This window comes from Mustela nivalis (assembly GCF_964662115.1).
Source record: "Mustela nivalis genome assembly, chromosome: 12".
NCBI lineage: Eukaryota > Metazoa > Chordata > Mammalia > Carnivora > Mustelidae > Mustela > Mustela nivalis.
In genome coordinates this window covers 58,179,687-58,204,200 of record NC_139031.1, presented here as the reverse complement: position 1 = coordinate 58,204,200, position 24,514 = coordinate 58,179,687, and the positions used below count along the sequence as shown (strand labels likewise).

Sequence of the window (24,514 nt, the reverse complement as noted above, 5' to 3'; positions counted from 1 at the left end):
TTTATTATCATCAAAAGGAACAACTGGCTTTTTAATAGATAATAGCCTGTACTAAGCCTTATAAAATTCTAACTTGATTGCAATTCTCCATGAACACAACTTATAGATCATCTGCAAAGCCTGTCAGATAACTAATGTACTGCTCAGACCTGCCAAATGTTTCATTTTTTTCCTACAGACTCTGTCTAAAGTGCGTAATGCATTTATTCTAACAAGAACTTTCAATAGCTGTTCATGCCAAGTAAGACCCTCTTTTCAAACCCAGGGTGCATCACTATAGTAGAAGAGCAACTAACAATTTGGAAGAAAATTATTGCTTTCAAATGATCCTAAAAGTGTCTGATAGGATGGTGTGCGGTTCTTCAGAGTTTGGGAAACACATCAGCTAATTAGCTTGTTAGGTCCTGAAGGTGTAACTCATATGAAATAGAACATGGGAATTGATATTATTCTGGATTTTCTGTATTAGTAAGAAGCACCGCCCTCTCTGTACACCTGATGGATTTACCTGACATTATACAGGCACTTCTCTCCATAGCTGAATTTAAAGGGCTGCTCCTGACTGCAGGCAGAGCCGAGTTCTGAACATGGACTGTGGGGTTCCTTCTTGATTTTCAGTGGTAGGCCATGAAAAGCCACTAGAAAACAAGACAAAAATATCCACACAAATGAAACGTTGTTAGGAATTAAGTAGCCTGTTCGAATTCTCTTGGTTAAAATGTCACCACCGTTTCATATTGAAAAAGAAAAATCACATTTAATGAATTTCACAGAAGAAAAGACTCTAGAGAATCCCTTTATATATATTCTTTCTGCTTTCGCTGCTTAACAAAAATGTGTGCTTGAATGCTCATTACTTAAAGGGAGTCACTTATAATTTGTTTAACTGATATTAACAATACTAGAACCTCAGTTTTCAGAAAGTTTAAAAAACATTTCGAAAAAATTTCCAGTGATAAACAAGAAAAGGCTCAACTGATTACCCACGAATTAAGTGAGGACTGGAACATAATTTTCAGCATTACTGAAAGGAAAATATCTCAGGCCCATGAATAATAATTGTTTTATGGAATAACAACTGAACTGTAAGAAAGAAAATCCAAATGCAGGTCCAGTGGTAACTGATGATAATTTGGACAAAAACTCAACATCTTTGAGGCCAATGTTCATTTATAAAATAAAGATAAGTGTACTTGCCTATCTACTTACCAGAATTATAATATACAATGTGACAAGTATGTGAAAATTACTTGTCAAATGTAATCCACCATAAAACAATTTTTCTATGTCAAATGATGTTTTATCCTTTTTCATGTGACTTAATGGTTATACTTATATTATTAATGCTTACTGTAATATAAACACCGTGTAAAATATGAAGGCTAGAGGAAATATGCATGTTTGGGAATAAACAGCTTTAAAGCCAATAAAAAATAATACTATGTATGTTTTTATTCTTTTTCCTATTAGAGATTCTATTAGAAGTTTTAGTATAAATGGAAAATTAGTAAAAAGATAAAGTTCACATGAAAATGGATTTTATTTTCATGTACAATATGCATAATAATGATTAATCAAGGAATAAACACTAGGAGAACACACATTGTGGAAATTTATTCTAACTCCTATAAGAACGAATTAAAACACAAAAATTCTTTCTGTTTTCTATAAAGGAAGATATGACAAGAGAAACTTCATAATTTATGGTGCCACTCAATCTTGATTGTGACATGACAGCATTATAAACCTTACTAGTTTGAACATGATGTATAATTTAACATAATCTGATATCAAGAGTTACAAGCTATGGGCAAATATATGCTATTTGTTTGGATATGTACATAATTTAGACAGAAATGTTCTATGGTACTCAAGAGCCATCTGAAACATTGTAGAATACACATTTACCAAAGAAATAAATGAATTTCACCTAAATTAGTTGTCTAAGAAAAACTTCACAAATAGTAGTAAAATAATTCCACTGGGTGGTCTATTTCAAAGTATTTTTTTGTATACTTGAGTTTGACATGCCTAAAGTAGAAAGTAGAGGACAAGAAACAGAGGAGAAATTACATGTGTTTTCATATGTCAAGGGTACTCACTTCATTAACTTTACCAGGTCAGAAAGTTATAATTTATTAACCACTCAGACAGAAGAGATTTAAAAACATGAGGACTTGTTAGGATTCTAGCTTGAAAAAACAACAACTATAAAAAGACAACTTGGTGACAAGACAACTAAATATGGACTAGATACTAGATATTGAAGAAATTACTGTTCATTTTGTTGGATGTGATAATGGAATGGCAATTATACACAAAAAAGATTTAAAGTTAAAGATTCATAAAGTATTTTCAGGAAATACTAAGATACCCGGGATTTTCTTTAGAATTTTTCTTTAGAAACAGTAATGTATGAGAGAGAAATCAAATTAGAAAAATATTGATAAGTGTTAAATGCTGACTGATGGGTAGGTCAGAGTTCATTCTCTTTCCTTTTGACTAAGTCCCAAATCTGCACAATAAAACTTTTTAAAATGTGAAAAAAATCCACAAAAGATTAAAAGTACCGTAAGAAAATTCTCTGTGTATGAATGTGTGTGCTACTTCTTAGAATGATAGACATGTGTGATGAAATCAGTGACCACACATGTGTTGCTTTCTTAACCAATAGTTTTCAACTACTTACTACTTCTTTGAACATATACAGTAAAATGTGAATGCCCAAGTTTAGCACTTTGGATTACATAGTGGGTAATACACTTTCCTAAGAAAAAGCAGTAGCAACACACCAGGAATTCCATTTGTCATTCAGGGTAGCACCAAATCATTATACCTGAGAAATCGGATCTAACACACATGAATAAAAATAAATGAGACCTGAGGAATGAATAAATATGTAGTATAATAAAAAGTTTATCACCTTTATCAAAATACCAGATTTATCAGAGACTACTATATCCAATAGCAGTATAGTTTAAAAGTCTCTGGGACCATGAGGGAGAATAGGGTTAATGAACAGGACTCTAAAAGCACTAACCATAAGAGAGAATAACCTACAAAGTATGCTTCATTAAAATTCAGAACTCCTCTTCATCAAAAACACTATTAAAGGACTACAACATAAGCCTCAGACTCCAAAATGTTTTGTATAGAAAAATCTGACAAAAAGCTCACATTCAGCATAATGAGCATCATTACAAATTAATAAGACAAAAAAAATCCAATTAAAATGGGCAAAAGCCCTGAACAGACAGTTCTTAACAGAAGACGTACAAATGGTAAAACAAACAAATGACAAAAAAGCCTATGTAAAAAGGTACTTTACTTCTCAGGAAAATGCAAATAAAATCACATAATTGTCACACACACACACACACACACACACACACATATACACGCACACACACACACACACACTTACACATACACTAGAATGGCTTAGCTGCAAAAGGCTGACATTACCAAGCTTTGAAGAAGACCTAGAGTCAACAGGAACTTTTACATATGCTGCTGAGAATATAAATTGATTATCAACACCTTGGCAAACTTTTTGGCAGGATCCACTACGGCAGCAACATAAATGGATTCCATGATCCAGTAATTTCACTCTTAGGGATATGTCCAAGAGAAGGGACTGCATATGTTCACCAAAAGACATGTCTAAGAATGTTCATAGCAGCTTTCTTCAAAATAGTAAAAACTGGAAAAAGTCAAATGTTCATTAGCAGGAAAATGGGTAAATAACTCATGGCATTTTCACACAAAGAAATACTATGCAGGAATAACAAAGAAAAAATTACTGACACACAAAGAAACATACAGATGTGAAGTTGAGTAAAAGAAGTCAAGCACAAAAGAGTATGTAGCATTTGAATTTCAAGAATAGACCAAACTGAGTGACAGTGGATGGGAGTTTTAATTACTGAGAAAGGGCACCAGCAATCTGCTACAGTACTGGGAATAGTTTATACCTTGTTTAAGTGGTACTACTATGTATACATATGTAACATTCACCAAATTGTGCAGTTACAATTTTACATTATAAAGAATGCATATCTCAACTAAAAGGTTAAAAATAGGAAGGGCACCAAGCAATGCTACACAACTTAGAATATTTTAATACAGCTGGCTTCCTGTTCCAGCAGGGACATCTGAGAATGGGTCCTTGGAAGTGTGTTTCAGTTTTGATTTCACAGGATAAATGATTCCAGATGAGTCAGGGGAGGAATGACAAGTCTAGAGTGCCATCACGAATGGTTGCTAGCCAAACGATAGCCTCCTATCACAATGTCTACTGACACCAACTTAGAAGAAAGGGCAGGACCTATCATAGTGGGGACACTGTCTGGAGCGCTCCTGCTCTCAGAGTGGCTCCATGAGTTTCCTAACTTGACTTCAGATGAACGGATGTAAGGATTCCCACAATGCTATCAGAAGCCAAGTTGAACTCTAAACTTTAGCAAGCTCAAATCTGACCCATCTTCAAATTTAACCAAGTACTCTGGGGAAAAAAAACAGGGATTTCCAGACCCCAGACATTAGAGTTTGACTTATGCCCCCTCCAAAATTCATGGTGAAGTCCTAACCCTGGCACATCTTAGTATGTAACCTTCTTGAGAAGATTAGTTAAGATGAGGTCAGTTCGGGTGGAATCTAATCCAGTATGACTCATGTCCTTATAAAAAGGCATTAGGATAGAGCGACCCTCACACAGACCACCACCACATGAAAGTGAAGGCGGAGATGACGCGATGCTTCTAAGAGCCAAGGAATGCCAAAGACTGCCAGCAAACCACCAGAAGCCCAGAGAGATCCGTGGAAGGGCTTCTCTCTCAGAGCACTCTGAACTACCAATACCCTCGTCTACACCTCAAGCCTCTAGAACTGTGAGATAGCAAATGTCTGTTTTTTAAGCCACTCAGCTTGTTATGGCAGCCCTAAGCAAACTTACACACCACGTGCAGAAATGACAAGTCACTAAGGTTGGGATATAGATCAGGATTCTGCCTTTACAAAAATTTCTAGGTGATTCTCATAACTGGGCTCATTTCAAAATCCACTGAGATGATTACCCATACCTCGATTCCTTGTGTGCTGAACCTAAATAGACCCAGTACTTGCAAAGACTTAAAAATATATATATTAAAAAGATCTAACAATGCCTTTCTATTCAGTACATGACCACACTTGAGGATTTTCCTAGGTTCTCCAAATCCAGAAGTTTTGGGCTCCCCTACTAACATAACTCCACAACATTAATGTGTCTCTAACACATACAACGTGTGTGGGCCTCTTAATCATCACGGGTGCTTGGAACTGTGATTTTTTTTTCCTAATTGTAAGACAAATAAGTAATCCAGTGAATTTGAGTTGGCTTGAAATTTTTAATTGCTGTGGAAGGAAAAAGGAAGCCAACCTGAAGATCTCCAACATTTTGCACAAGAACCACATGCAACTTTATTTCCCCCCTTTTCACTCTCCTGCTTCCTAGAGATTCTCTATCCCAAAACGGACTTCTCTTATTTATTCTGAAATAAGGGTAATGCAGAGACTCCCACCAGAGCAGGCTGAGCCGGGAACGGGCTGGGTATTTCTTCACTGCGCTGGGAGGCTGAGCGTCTGCTAACAGGCAGTTTTCCAGCTCACTGGCACAGGCACAAGTGAAAGCAGCACATTCATTTTGTGCAATTTGCTTTACCTTCCCACATGGAGTTGGTGCATGTAAAAGGCTGTTAAGTACTAAATTATTCCTTATCAAATCACCATCATCTGGAGTCATGATCAACACTAATTAAATTACTTTCACTGAACACGGCTCCAGCCTGCTGCCGAGGCTGCTAGGTACATTTCATTTCGCTTACTGTACGGTCCTTGCTGCGTCTGAAACAGAGAACGACGTGCGTCTGCGTTGTTGGTAGTTTTAATTAAAGTGAACCTTTACTTCTACCAGTTTGTCCAATCCAGTGAGTTAACTCCTTCATTGCATTTACAGAGAAGTGACAGTGCAAATAATATTCCTTTATATCTTTATCACTGACTTCAGGCAGTTCAGAAAATGTATCTACGAAATCTACAGTCTTCCGCAGGCATTCCTCAGATGTGTTTCCATGCAAATTTCTATGACCCCCAGCTCCTCTGGACAACCCGATCTTTAAGAGGAGAAGCAGAAAGAATACGCAAGAGCCGCATCTTGCATTTTTTCTTTGATGGAGGCTTGACCTTTAAAACCACATCTTAAGGCTGACTAATGATGACTGAGTTCTCCTAATGGTTAAATTTAAGAGCTCCAAAATGCCAGGACTTTTAAAAGTGCACTTCCAAAATAAACTTAACCACTTCTTAATTTAAAAGTTTACTTGGGGTTATGGTATTCATCATAAGGTATCGGTTAAATTAATAATTGTTTTCATTTTAGAATCATGAACTTCGAGGCATCATCTTGCTTTCCTTTATTTTTTTTTTTTTTCCTTTCTCCCTGTCTTCATTCTAGAACAGAGGCAAAATCTGGTCCTCATTTTACTGGAGCACAGAAATGCCCTCCACCTTTCCAGAGTGCAACAATACTGATATATAACCATGTCTTTGGTTCAAAGTACATTTGAACACCTTAAAATATGGATGAAGGTAATGAATTTAAAAATTTACTCATATGAGAATAATTTCCTAAACAATCATGATATTGGAACATTTTTATATCATAAACTAAAAACAGATTATGTTTGTTTTAATGGACTGGTTCATGTTAGTCCAGAAAATAAACAATTTAATCTATACATTGCATTTCTATTTCTATTTCTAGAGTGAAGATGATGTTGCCTTTTGATACATTTAAGAAAGATAAGATGCTTAACTATAGGTGGTGACTTACTGAACTGTGGTTGAATTTAGAATCACAGTAGAAAATACTAGCCATGACGTTTTTTAAAAAACCCTCAAATTTACAGTTTTCAAGGACTCTTCACCTACTGTATTTGATTCTCATCAGTCAAGACAAGAAGGACCTTTATTATACCTCCCACTTCTGAGAAATTTTTTTTCAAGAGGCATATAAAAGCTAAGCTTAATATCTATCCCAAGACCTAGGACTAACTCAAAACAGGTTAAGAATAAAGAGCCCTAGACTTCTGGTGACAGCTCTTGAACTCTTGAGCACATCAATCAAACTTATTTTGAATAAACACAATTATTGTTTCCTTCACGTAGAAGCACCATTATAACCTCCTATCAGATGTTTATCCATTCATTCTTTCACTAATTAATTCATTTACTACAGCCCAGATACTATCTCAGGTGGTGAGAGAGGGACAGAATGTAAAGCTATAGAGTAAGGATGAACAGTAAAGACAGAGTTTAACCTTCAAGAACTCAAAGAAGCCGAATCAGAGCTTTATTTCATTTTTTAAAGTGTTTTCTCTCATAAAGATATTACACAGTATTAGGCAGTCTCCTTTAAGTTTGATTCATTCATGAGTGTAGAAGATGCATGTTTCTATATATATGACCTTAATAATATATCCGTGCCACCTGTATCCAAAACACTTCTCAGAGCATTTCATGCCTACTCCTAGGCATGCTGCTTTCTTTCAATTTATTACTGTGACCGAAACCATTTAAAAGTTCACACCATTCATATTCCACTAAGGAAAAATGCTGCCATCCAGAATCTAAAGCTTCCCCATCGAGTCTGATAACCAAAATGTCACAAATGATGGGTCCTCTTCCATATGTGGACAGTGAATATAATTACAGTAATAAGTTTTCTTGACTCTGACCTTTCACTCTGCTTTTCCTCTCAATCCTTATCATGAGAGTGAAATAGAGGACCGATTTCTGCGAGTACAAAACAATTACTCTGGGAGAGAAACCCATCATTTTTAAATACTTCTTTACTAAAAAGAACTACCTCTTTGAATCAGATCTGTAGCTTTTTAAAAACCATTTTCAAATCTGTAGTTCTTTAACAAAAACAACCTAGGAATAGGGCACCTTTATGAGAGTCTCCGGATTTTGGTGTTGAGATTTCCGATCTGCTCAAAAAGTCTGCTTTAGAATAGTTAACTTTATGATGTTCCAGAACAGGGGCTGGCAAATAACAGCATGTGAGTCCAATCTGGCTTCCCACGGGTCATGGTAAATGAGGTTTTATTGGAATACTGTCCCACCCTTTGACTAAGGTGGCGTCTAGGGCTACTTGGACTTATAATGGAGACAGAGACTCCACGACCTGTGAAGCCTAAAAGGTTTATTGTCTCAGGGCACATGCGTAGCTCAGTCGATTAGGCATCTGACTCTTGATTTCGGCTCAGGTCAGGATCCCAAGGTCCTGGGATAGAGCTCTGTTTCAGGCTCCTCGCTCAGTGGAGAGTCTGCTTCAGGATTCTCCTTCTTCCTCTGCCCCTCTACCGCTTGCATGGGCGCACACGAACACACATACACACACATTGTCTCTCTCTTTCTCTAAGAAATAAATGCACCTTCTAAAAAAAATTTACTGTATGGCCCTTCACAGAAAAAAAAAAAGTTTGCTGACACCTGTTCTCGATCATGCGAGATTATGGTCTATAATGAAAAAGGAGAGGAAAACATCAAAGTGAGTGGGTAGAACAGTGATACTTGCTACTGATAAGGTTTAGGTAAATTGGTTAACAAAGGTCAATGGAGTTTGCTTTACTGACCCTTTGTTTATACTGACTCTCAAAACCAAGTGTGCAGCCTAAGGTAGCCAATTTACAGGGGTCTACATGAACAAGATGATGAAAATGATGTGATTCTGAGCCTCCAACACAACACAAATTGATGTTCTTTGAAGGATTTTAAGGCATTTACATAGACCTGGTTATGTATAACATATAATTTTTTACACTCGTCTACAAAATATAACTAAAAAAGTCCAAACAAATCATTTTATAGACACGAAAATGCTTAAAAAAACAACAAAAAAAAACCACTTTCACTTGGCCATAGCAGCAAATAAAAACAAACACAATAACAACGCTGTAAAAGTGGAAAAACATAAACAGTATACATAAATTAGATTATTTAAGGCCAGATACCATCATGGCATGAAAAATGCATACAGGAGTTTACACAAATATATGTAGTTGGGAATACACTCACTAGATGAAAAGCAGTCACTTTAAGTTAATATCATTTCAATTTCAGGTGATAAATGGATGGCAATGACCTCAATTAGTATTCAGTTAAATTCCAGAAGCAAAGGGGAAGGCCTGTATACAAATAAAGACAATAGTGTCACATGTTCTGTAAATCCATCTTCCAAGACACACAGAAAAACAGAAGGTACTTCTGCTGCCTCAGAGCCTCTCAAAGAATCTTTTCCAGTACATTTACCTCTTCCAGTGGCTCCCTGCCCCCACTGTGCACACAGACCACTCTCACATACACGCACCAACATCCATTACTAAAGGGCCTAATCTCAGATATCAGCAGAGTGCCTTTATGGGGCCATTAAACCATTTCTCTTGTTTACAGTGCCTGAAGAAAGATGTGAATTATGTCCGTGACAAAACAAGCGATAACATTTCTAAACTGCTATCAAAATGCAAACTGAAACACATTTAAGGATAGAGACCCTGATTCGAGTTTTCATGATTTTCCATTATTTGCAGCTTCTGGAAATACATTAACTATAATATTTCCAAGACAGGAATTTAGACCATCATGCAGCAAGGTGATATTTATTTTTTCTTAAATAATATTCCTTAAGTGGGGTAGTTATTTAAAAAAGAAAGAAAGAAAGAAAGAAAGAAAGAAAGAAAGAAAGAAAGAAAGAAAGAAAGAAAGAGAGAGAAAGAAAAAAGAGGGGCACCTGGGTGGCTCAGTGAGTTAAAGCCTCTGCCTTCGGCTCAGGTCATGATCCCAGGGTCCTTGGATCGAGCCCCACATCTGGGTCTCTGCTCGGCGGGGAGCCTGTTTCCTCCTCTCTCTCTCTGCCTGCCTCTCTGCCTACTTGTGATCTCTTTCTGTCAAATAAATAAATAAAATCTTTTAAAATTTTTTCTCAAAAAAAAAAAAAGATGATATAATGGTTTCAAAGGAATATTACCAGTTGGCCGAGATCCCAAACCTAGTTTGCCCTTTGACGTTATTCTGGCAATATATAAGATGTGGCTTAGTAGTAATCACAAAATAAGGCAAAATAAGGGAAACTCTTACCCTTGTTACGAATCTAAGAGTTTCTGAATTATAGATGACATTAGGTATGATCCAGTTTTAGGGACTAAACTAGGGTTTATACTCAGAAACCATGGTACAAAAGAAATCACAAGTAGAACTCAGTTGGGCAAAATGATTACAGAGGAGCTACATTTATTAGAAGGCAGACAGTCATGACTATGTCCTACCTTGCTCCTGCAAGTAAATACGTAGCACCTGCAAGGAAACTTCTGAGCAGGTTGAAAACCAGGACTGAGCTTGAAGAAACCATGCATTTCTCAAAAGGTACCAAACTATGTTTCCTTCTATTTTTTAATTTAAAGATTTTATTTACTTATTTGAGATGGGGAGACAGAGAGAGAGCAAGAGCCAGGGGACAGAGGGGAAAGGGGGAAGTAGGCTCCCTACTGAGAAGGGAGCCCCATGTGGGGCTTGATCCCAGGACCCTGGGATCATGACCTGAGCTTCATGACCTGATGCTTAACCAACTGAGCCACCCAGCCGCCCCCAGACTATTTTTTTTTTCCCAGTACCAAACTCCTATCAGTCTCAGCAACTACACACTCTACTGCAGACACTCCTGAACGGATCCGCCAGGGGTACTTCTGAATAGAAGAGATGGACTTCGACAAAGTCTGAGAGATAATGCTGCACCCCACAGCCCCATCCAGAATCAGGAGTCCACAGCCTTGAAAACTGGTGCTGAAGGCAGATACCAGGAATCCTCATAATCTACAGGGCGAAGTCTTCTGATGATGTTACAGCCTCACAAGACAGTCATTTCTTAAAAGTACACTTAATAATTCAACTTTCTTTATATTACCGAGTGCCATTATGCCATCTGAATAGGTAGAATAGAATGGACAATTGTTCCCAGTTTGGGCTGTGCTGCTTCTCTTCAAAAAACAGCACTGATATGGAGATGTAGGGCCAACTCCTACTCATCTGAAAGTCATTTATCTACCAGTCCTGATGATCCAAACCAGTGGTTGCCCAAGTTTCCATTTGGCTCATGGAATGGTTTCAAATAATTTCTTGTTGTGATCTTATAAAATCACCTTCAAAATCTTTCTGATTTAAAAATCCAAACTTCTAGCTTCTCTTGGAAAAAAACACAATATCCAGCAACACTAAGTCCACTTTCCAGCCTGAAAAGGAGGGCAGGACTTAGCTGAGCCCACGATCAGCTGCCCCTTTAGCCAGGATCTGCCTTTTCCTATTTGCTGCAGGATCCACCATACCCACCACTCTGCACCCCATTATCTCTTGCACAAAATTCACTTCACTCTCCCTTATATCCTTGGCATGCCAGGCCCCTACTTTTTAGAGAACACATAGGTAAGAAACCATTAATGTACGCGCTTACATACACACACACAAACACACACACACACACACACACACATCACCTCTAAACAACAAAAATATTATAAAACTCACATTATTCTGTGTCTTATATACTCAAGTACTCATTCTCCAGCAATAAGGCATAGTGGCAGAGCTAAGAGACACTTAGACCTGCCAGGTTTCAAATTTTCCACAGCTGCTTACCAGCTAGAAGAGGCAAGCCAGTTAACTTCATTTATTTAAAAAAAAAAAAAAACAAAACAAAACAAAAAAAAGAGATACTAACAGTACCAGCCTCATGGAGTTGCTGATATGATTAAATGAGACACTGTAAAGTAAAACAGGAAGTACTCAATACTGTAAGCTATCAGCGCTGTCATCACTCAAACCCGTAACATGGAGAAGAGAGCACACAGATCATTCAGAAACAAAAGAACAGAGAGGCTAAGGGTGTGAAGCCTGACGCTTGGCTTTGTTCCGGACATGCTGAACGACTTCTGGTAAACTGAGTAATTGCTTATGTGATTCAGTCTCCCTATGTAATATGAGACCTCCCTCTTGGGGTCTGTGTCAGAATTACGCGGAGTAACACATATGAGAACTTAGAACGGTATGTGGAACATGGCAAATACTCAGTAAACATTAGTTACTACCACTATTGGTTCAACCACTTCTTTTCACAGAGAATAAAGCAAGACTCAAGGAAATAGAGTGATGTTGCCGGAACACGACTTCCAGCCGTCGTACTATTATTTCCCAACTTCTTCTATGTCATCCTGTTTTTTGTGCCCATCAACTACACACCAAGAGCAAAGTAATTATATTCGGAGAAGATCTCTGAGGAAGAGGTTGTCCAAGAGAAGGAAAAATCAAACAGGGCGGGCCTGGTGGGACGAGCACTGGATTAGGAACCAAACACAGTTGACCCTTGAACAACATGGGTTTGAACTGTGCAGGTTCACTTATATGTGGATTTTTTGACCAATACAGAAGTATAAATGTGTTTTCACTTATAATTTTCTTAATAATATTTACTTCTCTCTAACTTTAAGAAAATTGTATATAGTACCTAAAACACAGAAAGTATATGCTGGAACGCCTGGGTGCCTCAGTCAGTTAAATGTCTGCCTTTGGCTCAGGTCATGATCCTGGGGTCCTGGAATCAATTACTCCATCTACAGCATCCGACTCCTTGCTCAGCAGGGAGCTTGCTTTTCCCTCTGTCCCTCCCTGCCCCCTCTGACAAATAAATAAACCTTTATAAAAAAAAAAAAAAAAGAAAGAAAATATGTGTTAATTGACAAATAGCATAAGGTTTCCAATCAAAGGAGACTATTAGTTGTTAAGTTGGGGGGGAGGGAATCAAAGTTATACAGGAATTTTCCACTGTGAGCAGGCTCAGCACTCCTAACTCCTATGTTGTTCAAGAGTCAACTGTAATATCCACTAGTTCCTACCTCATCTGTAATTAGCTGTGTGCTCACAGATAAACTTCCAAGGCTTCCATTCCTACCTATAATATGAAGGCATTAGATGAAGCAATCTTTCCTTGCAGCTTTAAAATTTAATGTCTGGGTGTAAGTCCCTGCTTACTAATGTCAGAGAGAAGAGGAAAATGTAAAGATTTGATAGGAGAATTCAAAGGGCATAACATTCTGAGTCCACACAGAACTCTATACACTTCATTAAGAACTGAGGGCATTACTGCATTTTAGCAAATCGTGGTCACTGAAATTTAGACTCATGAGCCTTAATCACCTTGAAAAGGCAAAATCAGGTGTGATCCACTATATTCAAGAAGGGAGGGTACATAATGCACATTAGAAAGTTGTACATCCGATATGCCAGCATTCTAAAAACGCTCGATGCTTTAAAAGTTGTTTCGTGGACCACCGACTTTCTAGCAGCTGCAAGTGATGTTATTATATTAATAAAACAAAAAGCAGAATCAAAAGACAAAGTTCTATTCCTAATTTCAAAAGCATCGTAGGCACCACTAATTGAAAAATAGAGTACAGAGTATACTGATTCACTCGTCTAAATTTTAAAGCCCCATCCTATTCTAACAATACTGCAGCAGTAGCTGCCTCAATGAGCCTCCTCTTCAGTCTAATTGCCTGAAGAAAGTGCCCCGGGAGGAAACTGGTCCTTCCATCTGGAAAAGGGTAAGAACAGGGAAAGGGAGGCCTAATGTATGAACAATCCAAATCTAATCAGTCTGCATTTTGCACTGGCTTCAAATCAGATCTTCCTACCCCTACTGGTCCAGTAGATGGAAAGCAGCACGACACTATTTTTTTGGAAACCGATTCTGTACAGTGAGCCCAAACATACAGCACTTCATATCCAACTGGCAGGACTGAACCCTGAACAAGCTGCAGCTATCTGAGAAACAGATCAAATAAAATGAAATCAAGTTCTGAAGCAAGATGCCCCCCCCCCAAAATCCATGCCTCTCGAAAACTGCTCTACTTAATAAACGACCTAGTTATGACCTTGATGAACATGCAACACCTCTTGTGCAGAAACGGTTTACTTTGCTTTAATATGGATGCTCTTGAAGCCCTACAAAGTTACAAAAATACATATTACTTCCCTGCCTGGTCATTCTGTAATTCCTTTCTAATAATAGAGAATATTATTTGGAAAAGACTGGACAGCACTTACTCTTCCTAGCTGAGGAGAGGCTGGAAGAGCCCATTACTACTGGTGTTTCTCGGTCTAGCATGAAGAGGTTCTGAGGTGGTTCTGACCGACGGGCCCTGCACAAAACCCAGCCACCAAGAGTGCTTTGTCCTCACTACCATGTGACTGTGAAAATGGGTCCTTCCCACAGGACGAACATGTAAAATGTGGGCATCCTCTGTCCTCCATCCTCTGCCCCCTCCCGAACAAACCCCCGAGTGCCACCCTCTGTAGACTATCAATCTACATCTCTAAAAAGTAGTTCAAGAAAAAACAAAAGGGGGGGGAATATATTATTACTATTTGAAATCTGATACCAAAAAAAAAAAAAAAAAGGAAGACCGATGATACAAGACAGAGAAGAGAATCCACGTGGATGGAAACATCCGAGATATTTTACTAAGAAGTAAGAAGTGATAAATGTGATCTTTAATTTTCCCTTTTTATTCAATCACAAACACAGAAGCTCCGACCTAAAATTTTACACTCATTACTCCACAGACCATAGTAACATGAAAAGACAAAATGAAGATAATATTTCATTGCCAAAGAAGACTGACAACTACTAATACGCCTGTCATCACTTTGGAATAATAATTACTAAAAAGACCAGCAGTTTCTAGGGTTTGTAAGTTTCACTCGCTAAGAACAAGTATTCAAACAAGTCAGATTTTTATGAAATAAAGTATAACTATTGTGCCCAGTATCATTTTAAAAGCAATGGAGTAAGTAATTAGTGATGCAAATACTTGCTTGAATGAATTTATTCCTGTGTTCTTCAGAATTAAAGCAAGAGAATTCTAAATTTAGACTTCATCTCACATGCATCAGCATGATCTGAAAAAGTCTTTAAATAACCCAGAGGTAAGAAAAATGGTACACAGCCTCGAGAGTGAATACCACCACCGAGCCAACTGACACTCTAAACCTGCACGCATCCCGCACAAATCTGATACAATTCTATTACCACTCCACCTCTCCAAATGTTTGTGCTCTTCTCGTTTGAATATGTACTCCCAAAAAGGATCTTATCATTTTTCATTTGGTGAACCTACACTGCTCGGAAAACTATTTTCTTTTCAAGTTAGTGAGTACTCACTTTTCATTCATAATTCCAACACACTTTTCTACCAGGCCATATGTGAAAAGAGCCTATAATGTGCATGGTCTGAAATGGATCACCTGAGTGCTTCAGAACCAAAATAACACAGTGGATAAGGAGGAAGCCACATCCCGATGCTGAAATCCACCTGCAGCCTTCTGATGTCACGCTACTGAAGACATGATTGAGATCAATTCAGTTATTATTAGCCACTTGGCTCCCTGTTCAAAAAGATCCCACTGGTAGACAATCAAAGTTGAAAATATGTTCTGAACACCAGAGATAGAAAAGTTTGCCCAAAAAAAGAAAGCCAGCTGGCTAGCACAAAAAAAAAAAAAAAAAAGTACCTTTTCAGTAAATGCCAATAAAACTTTACAAGCTGCCAAAACAACAATGATAGAATAATTACAAAGGAAACTTCGCAATTTTCCTGACAATAAACACGTTCTTAAAAAGAAATTATCTGTCACCTGGCCTCAATTGTTAAAGCTGTTAATACTAGTTACAGTAAATCTTACAAAGAGTTTATTTGAGCCAACTATGAATTTGGCACACATTTTTTTTTTATTTTCTTCCCCAAAATAAATTCTTGGATTTTGGATTTGGATTTGTAATATGAAATTCAATGTATATTAGAGCAATTTCCATGAGTAGTCACCATTTGTACAAAAAAAGCTTCTACCCAGTTTTGCCCATCTTTAAAAATGTTCACTTAGGGGCGCCTGGGTGGCTCAGTGGGTTAAGCCACTGCCTTCAGCTCAGGTCATGATCTCAGGGTCCTGGGATTGAGCCCCGCATCGGGCTCTCTGCTCAGCAGGGAGCCTGCTTCCTCCTCTCTCTCTGCCTGCCTCTCTGCCTGCTTAATATATGAATATATTAATATATTGATAATATATGACTATATTTATAATATATGACTAATATATAGATAATAAATAACTAATGCTATTGATAATATATAAATAATATAGATATATATTATTATTTATAATATTTGTATTTTATATATAAATATATAATATATTAATTATATCTCTTATTTCCTTTGGGGTGGGAGCTTATTAATCTGATATATATATAATATATATAATTTTATAATTTTATATATATATATAATAATAAAGACTATGACTTAAGAGCCACATTACTAACCTCAAAATAGTCTTAAAATAGGTCAATGTGCAAGGAAAAAAAAATCCATCAGAATTATTTAGAAAAGTGCACTTCATTCTTCATACATCAGGTAATATTGATGTTGGCCAAACTTCCTTATAGAAAGTCCATGAGACTTTCCTACAAAGACTCACTGCTAAGTACCAGCATTGTCTTCCTCAACTGTGACAACACCATGATCACCTCCAGATACCCGTCAAGCCCTTTGTGCCATTTCTTAACAATATTAACTTAAAAACATCTACAGCTCAACAGTGATATCAGGATAATGAACTATAAAAAGTCTCTACTGACACAAGCCCAGCCTTCACCAATAAATCAAGAAACAAACAACTGAATGGTAATAAAGAAAATCAACCCAGAGAGTTATGGATGGGCTTACCCACAGCCATAAAATAAACAGTCAAGAGATAATATATAAGCTCCACCATACAATGTGTTTTGCACGAAGCAAATGTGAATGATCACTGTACACACAGATCACATGTCCATGGATAAAGGATATAATCCCAAGAAACAGTCACTGGAACAGAGTTTTAGAATGATATCAGCATTAGGGAAGTAATGTTTGAGATCACTTAACATTCTCATTTCTTAATAGATTGCTTCCTTTGAATATAAGCTTCTTTTTACAAAGGTGTTATACATTAGATTAAATGTTATCTTTTTTTCCTAGTGGAACACATCTCTAATTTTTAACTGGCATAACCGTTGGGAGTAACAAGTCACAAATGAATCAAATCAGATAAGAGCATTTCATTAAGAAGCTGAAGAGATTGTTCTTGTCCCCCTTCACAAACTTTAGGACGAACAGTTACGGAGGAGCACTTTAATCATGGATATACAACTTGTTAAGTCTGATTTCTCTATCCTGAAGCCCAATTTATATTAAAACAGATTTATATAAAGTTACAATTATATTTGACTTAGTTGGTGTGGATTTAGAAATATATAATTATTAGAGTAGCTCAAAATACAAAATCAAGTTTGATGCCATTCTTTAATTATATAGACTTGTAACTAAGGACACCTTCTTCACTTTCACTCAATTTACACTAATCCAGAAAGGCTTCCTAAATGTGTAGAAAATGATCCTTCAATTTTTATTATACTTTATAGAGCTATTGATGTAACTTCCTAGCTAGTAGTTCAAAAGATGCTTGTTTCTGGTTTTTTGACTCTAGAGCCTCTCTACAGCACTAGCCCACAAGTGCTTTCTTGAGGCTACGTAACAGGGGAAAACTCCTCATAAGAAGATCATTGTGATCCTTCAGGAACCAAGCCCTGTCTGATGGGAATCAAGACAACTCACCAGTTACCAAATTTGGCTCCGTAACAATAGTGTCATGGCAACATTCCAATGTATATTTTTTTAACTTGGAGTTGCTAACTGCAAATAAGGGGAAATTAGATTACCACACTAAACATAAAATAAAGAGCATAACGAGGTAACAGTGTCATACAGGTGTTATCGGAAATAGAAAAATCGCAGCACGTAGGCAATAATATTTGAAGATTAAAAACGTTTTACTCCTGTATCTGGGAGAGCATTTTGTGGTAACATCAAAATACATTTCAAATCCTACACAGTCTTGCACGATGCATGTCTTTAACATTATTCATAATATACAGACACTCTAACTAGGATGGAAAGTCTACATTTGATTTGATTTTTACATCAATTTCACCTCCGTAAATATTATAGTCACTAATCCTGGTGGGTTTTTAAACTTTAGATGTAAGGTATATATAAATGGATCTCTATTCTTCAGTGACGTGGCATATCCAAACTCTCAACTTTGTCTCCTGTTGAACTGCTTTCTTCTAAACGGTCAAAACTGTATTTACTGCTCTGTCAACATAAAGCACTATTTAAATGTAACCTTTTGAGACTCTCAGATGTTACCAGCATGCCCATGCGAATGAACAGATATTACAAGGCCTGCTACAGGTCACCGGTTACACAAGAATCATTTTTCTATAATTTAGTGATCAAAGAGGATGATAAACAATGACAGCATTCTTCCAAGCCCCATCATGGCTTACCAACACAACACAATGTAGGAAACTCACGCACAGAATGGGTTTTTTTTTTTAACATTTCCTTTTACTTTCATATTCTAAAATACATTCTAACTCTTTAGAACACAGAGCTCTGCCCATGAGTCTGCAGCTAACTCCGTGTATAAGGTAACCAGTAGGTGTGTCAAATACCGTAGCCAGATGATCTATGCAACAGCTTATATTAGCACTTAGACACACAAAGATGATTTATGCAGTCCTCCTTTGTAATTGATAGTTCCAAGAAACGAGAAAAATATGAAGATGAAAGAGTCTTTCTGCTCTCCTTCCATGTGTGCAAATAGAAATGAACTTTGGAGAAACACATGGATGCCACCTGCAAAACGACTGTGTGATCACAAACATAATAGGCCTGGTTTGCATTCTCTTCCTTGCCCTTTGAAGTTAATAGAAGCTTTGTAAATTGAGGGTGTGCACAGGGGTAAAAATTAAATCAGATAAAGCATGATTTAAAAGGAGTCTTCCCTTACAATGCATGCATAAATTCTTGGCCAGTGAACATTTGTCTGAATTACCACATTAGACTACACTAACATAATTACAAAATTTCTGATATATGTGCATTATATGTTATTTGTTTTAAATACAATTAACTACAGTGTGCCTAAATGATGAAACATATCTGCCCCCTAAAAACCTATTATCCCCCTTTGTTGTTGTTGTTGTTGTTGTTGTTTTTCCCTCTACTTTCTCCTCTTCAATAATGGGACATCAAGTTTCATGCTCAGGAATTTCCAGGCATGCTCATTTGTTCTTGGGATAAACCCCAAATACATCTCATCAGTTTTGCTGACCCATAAAATTTGACTTTCTCTGACCTATCAAACTTCATCTCCACTACTAGCCAACGTACATCTCCCTCTCCCAACACCGCCACCATTCTCTCAAGGGACAGAGAATGCACTTGCCTATTTTGCAGCAATTAACACCTGGACTTTATCCGGCCTAAGAGGCCCTCCCTTCATTACTATATAAATCACACAAATAGGGAAGAGTCGATTGAGATGTGGCAAGCATGGATATATTGAAAATTAGGTACCAGGATGGATTAGAAGAAGTTAGAAGTTAGAATAAGAAGTTAGTCACTTCTATGACTAACTACTCAGGTACTAACTTCTTGTCACCTTGGGCAAACTGTTTAGCCCTGAACACCATATTTGTGGCACTCAGCTTTATCCGCAACAGTGAAGGGTTATGGTTAGGAGTGTAAATTCCAGTCAGAGCTGCAACTTGGTTGCTGTGTGACAAGACACAATCCATTTAACTACTCTGGGGCCTCAATTTTTTCAACCCCCCAAAAGCATATGCCAGCTTCTACTAAAGAGGGCTGTTGTGAAGGGCTTAGAAAAGTATCCACCAGAAAGTAAGCACTGTACAAAGAGGAGCTATTCTAATCCACCAAATACAAAGATACTGGGTGGAAAATATCTAGGTCCATTTCGTCTCTAACAGTTCAGGAGTCTGGGTTTCCAGTTCACGAAGCCCTTCTCAACTATTCCAATCTATGTTGACCTCTTCAAAACAAACAAATAAACAAACAAACAAAAAAACACCTATAGAATTTACTGTCTATAACATTCATTTAATTTGTAGTCAAATGTTTTTTATTGTTAATATTGTAATAACAATGGTGTTAATAACTTTGAATGTCCTGATTTATTTTGTCCTTGTTTCACATGGATGGCACCTTATTACTGTGAGCCTCTCAGTAAGATGAGGAAAGGGAAGTATTCAGAGATACAGTGACTCACCTAGGTCATCCACCTAGAAAACAGGAGACAGGGGACAGTGACTTGAGAAGCTACACTCGTAGCTGCTATGTTAATTGCTCACTATAATGCATCTTATCTATCCCCAGTATGTTGAACTTCTCAGCATGTTTTCTGAAGTCAGGAATCATTTGTTCGGGGGAGGGTTTTTTTCTTTAAGGCATATAAACTATATTCTAAATTAATAAATATTTAATTATTTGTCTATCTTTATCCTGGCATTTTCACCACGCAAGTAATTTAGACAATTTCTAAAATGGAATGACTCAAAAACATGGCTTAAAATTAGTTTGATCTGTCAAACCACTTTTTTTTTCCCTGTGAGTTATGACTAGTCACGTGGGTTTCCCAGAGAGAACCAGGCATAGATAACCTACCGTACGAATTAGGAAAGAATGGGGTCTTTCACAAATTTGTAATGTATATGCTGCCACAACTGTGATGTTTCCTCCTTTTGGGTTGGTAATGGAGCAAAATAGAAAGAAGACTAATGTTTACCTTTTGGAGAACAATTTATTCATGACAGCTATCTGTGTTAGATACCCTATTAGCATTTGATAGATAGAGGAAATAACATCCCAAATCAAACTTTGTCACGGCTACATCAATCAAATACAATCATTTTGACTTCTTTTTAACTGTATTGTTGGTGTTACTCTTTTGAAACCTGTAGCTTATGAAATCCTCTGCCCTAAAAACAATGTATATATTAAGCATATGCTGACAATGTCTTATTTCTATAGAACTACTGAGTGATCAAATACTCATCTGTTTGCCAAAATTCTGACATATAATAACTCCTTTAATCATTACATCAACCCATCCACTTTCCCTAACTTTTACTTAAGAGGCTCAACAAAGTTAGGTAATTAGTCCAAGATCACAAAAATAGTGACGTGGAACTAGGAAGTGAACCTACACAAGCTGGGCTCCAAATAGGTCACCTTCTGAGGTTAGAGCTACTTCCAGATCTTTTCTTCAGTGCTGAACAACCTCAAATGTCAGGAATTCTAAGTACAGCTAGAATCTACTTTTCTTAAATTTACTATGCAGAGGTCAACTGTTGAAACTCCCAAATTTGATTTTTTTCCCCCCTGTGGCTTTGGATTTTCCTTGGAAACTGAAAATATAAAAATTTGTTATCCAAGAAGAATGAGTACGCTAATCCCTGTGAAATGCTGTGGGTCAAACATATCCAGTCTGGTAGAAGCCCAACCACTGCCTAATACTTGATTCAGTGGATTCTAAGCTATTTTATAAGGATGATCTTAGGTCATTCACAATTTAATCAGCCCATTACTTTTAGATGGGCTTCCAGAAGGCCACCTCTAAAGCCAAATATCATTTCATCACAAGTGGTGTTACAGCAAGGGTCCCGTGGATTAATTTTTATTATTTAAATAAGAGATGATCATAAAATTAGCACCCTTCCAATACAGTTCTCATCTTGATTATTGCTATTTAACTAGTGAAATTTTTTTCTTCAGGCTGAGTGAACACTATAATTATTATTGCTTTGCATTGTAAAGGTTGCATCTTAATTGAAAAATCAACACTTTTTTCCCTTTCCATGAATACATCAACTTCAAAATCAACAAAAACATTGAAGATGCAGGCAATTTTGCTAGACCCACAAATTAGAGTGTCCTCGATCAACCAGAATTCATAACCCATAATCTTAAACATAAGATGTTAACTGATCCTTTAACCAGGCCAGGATTCCAAGTATCAAATGTCTTCAGCTCAGCTTCCTGCTTTTAAATCCCTATGGTCAAAGCAACAGTAGGTTTGAATAAACACTCTGAGTGTCTTCTGACAGTGTCACCATGGATAGGTACAGAACTGCACAGTGTGATCAACAGTAAAAGGTCAAGTTGTTCTTGCAATTATTTTACAGTATGTATATAGAAACAGCCTAGAAGTTGGCAGGTACAGATAACATTTCTGAGTTATGGCAAAAACAAAGAAAACAAAACACAGAAAAGTATCGATCAAAATGAATGCATTTCATCATAAAAATTATAATATGAATCATTTGTGTATTTTATATATATTTGTGCATATATAGATAGAATAAAAGCTTATACCACTGCCTTTTATGTCTAAACATATACCTAATATATTTCATATAAACACACAATGCATGTGTGTTTGTGTCTGTGTAATACTCATCTGATATTCAAGTTATCCTAGAGGAAAGTAAAATTATTATCCTTGTCTCAGGCAGAAAGGAACTGAGGCACAATGAGGTAAAATTGCTTCTACTATTAAATAGCAGAGATTTGACCTCCACTGTCCAAGGTCCAAGATTTTGCTCATATGTAGCACTTTGTACTCCGTCCTCTGAGAGAATCCCATCACTTCATATTACGTGACATTAGTGTTCATAGTATTAATACCATGTAAGAGCTTGAAGATATGTTTAAGAAGTACTGTCAGACCAAATGCTACATGTGATATCCAATTAAGTTCAGCATAATAGTAGCATAGGTTTCTGACCTAATTATATGATGCCTATAGATAAATAATGTCCCAACCAAAATTTAAAAATTCTCTCTTGAGAGCACTATTATTTTGTTAAGCAAACATTCAGGATTCCTGAAACTGAAGGCTTATGTATACAGAGAAGTTAACCACACTTCTACAATTCAAAGCATGAGGATGAAGATTTTCATAGAGTAATAGGGAACTAAGAGCTGTCTACTCCACCCTTGCTTTCCATATACGTGTTATTTTGTACATTATGGTATAAATCAGAAGAAATTTATAAATAAACATTTTGGAGGGTTATTTTTTTCCTTAATTTATATCATACAAACATATAAATTGATACATGTGCACATGCCCTTGGCAAAAATATTTATATGAATTTTTTCATTTATAGAGTCATAGCATTTCAATAGATGAGTGGTTCCCACATTTTGCTATGCGCTATTCTATGTACAAGAGCAAATGTGACAAGATGAGTCTTGTTTCTGCCATCCACTACTTACAAGACTTTGGTTATCGCATTAAACCTGTATGACCTTTGTCTGCTCTACCTACATCCCAGGGCCATTGTGAAAAGCAAGGAAGAGGAGGGATGTGAAAATGATCTATGAATTCTAAACTGTTAAACAAAAAAAGAAAGAAGGAAGGAAGGAGGGGGAGGAAGGAAGGAAGGAAGGAAGGAAGGAAGGAAGAGGAAAGAAAGAAAAAGCAAGAAAAGAGGGAGAGAGATTGAGATCACCGCTACCCTTGGCTTTATCTTTCATCCCACAGGATCTAGCACAATACCTGGCATTATGAATGTTTGTTGTCTCAACTTATTTTTCGTTATGAGGAAAAAAACCTTTCTGGTTCTTAACCAAAAGAACATGCTGCATTTTACCCAAATAAATATGCCAGATCTTCAGATTCTAAAACTGGTATCCGCTTAACTATACGATTAATATAAAAATAAGAGTGTATTTTTTGATTTCATAATCACAGCAACTGTATGCATTTTACTATGCACACAATTATTGCAATTTTGCATGAATGGTTTAGGAGGTACTTTATACCAGTCCTAACCAAAAAAGAAAAAAAAAAAATAAGGTTTTGTACATTTAGAGAGAAAGGATGGGGGTGGGAGGTTGATGATGAATAAAACGACAAAAAATTCAAGAAAAGTAAGAATGCAATGTTTTAAATAAAATACATAAGTTTGTATGTGTGGGTCTCCCTATGTATGTATTACACACGCCTAAATTCATATGATGACCTCTAAATACACATAAACAGATAGGTCTACACATTCCATAAGCACATTGCCCAAACCTTCAGAAATTGCCATTTAAAAGCCAAGGGCCTAAATTTTCACTTTGATCAATGAGACAGCTTTATCACAAGATGAGATGACTGAAGTTTATTGATTAACTGATAACCTTCTAATGCACCAGCCTTTAATCTGCAATAAAACAGTGAATATAAGGAAAGCTTTCAGAAAGGAGTACAAGGTTTGATTATCCTAGAGGAAAAAAACAACGTGGAGAGGCTCAGGATGGCATAACATCCAGAAACACAGAGCAATGACATCCAGTTTCTTGGCTTTCCCAGCAGACCCGTGAGCTGAGACAACTGTGTCACCTGACATTCTAGCCCCAGTGCCAAGAACCAGAGTGAAATCAAATCAACATAATAAGGCTGTTGTGTCCAT

At 36.9% G+C, this 24,514-nt stretch overlaps 1 protein-coding gene across 6 annotated transcripts in view; it reads right to left on the bottom strand.

Annotated features, from left to right (window-relative positions):
* ETV1 (ETS variant transcription factor 1) overlaps positions 1-24,514 on the bottom strand; it is a 102,016-nt gene that overhangs the window by 44,197 nt on the left and 33,305 nt on the right. For all 6 annotated transcript variants that reach the window (XM_082693024.1, XM_082693022.1, XM_082693023.1 and 3 more), the window contains one exon: positions 509-638. In XM_082693024.1, the coding sequence (XP_082549150.1) occupies positions 509-638 (130 nt within the window). The remainder of the gene's footprint in view (positions 1-508; positions 639-24,514) is intronic.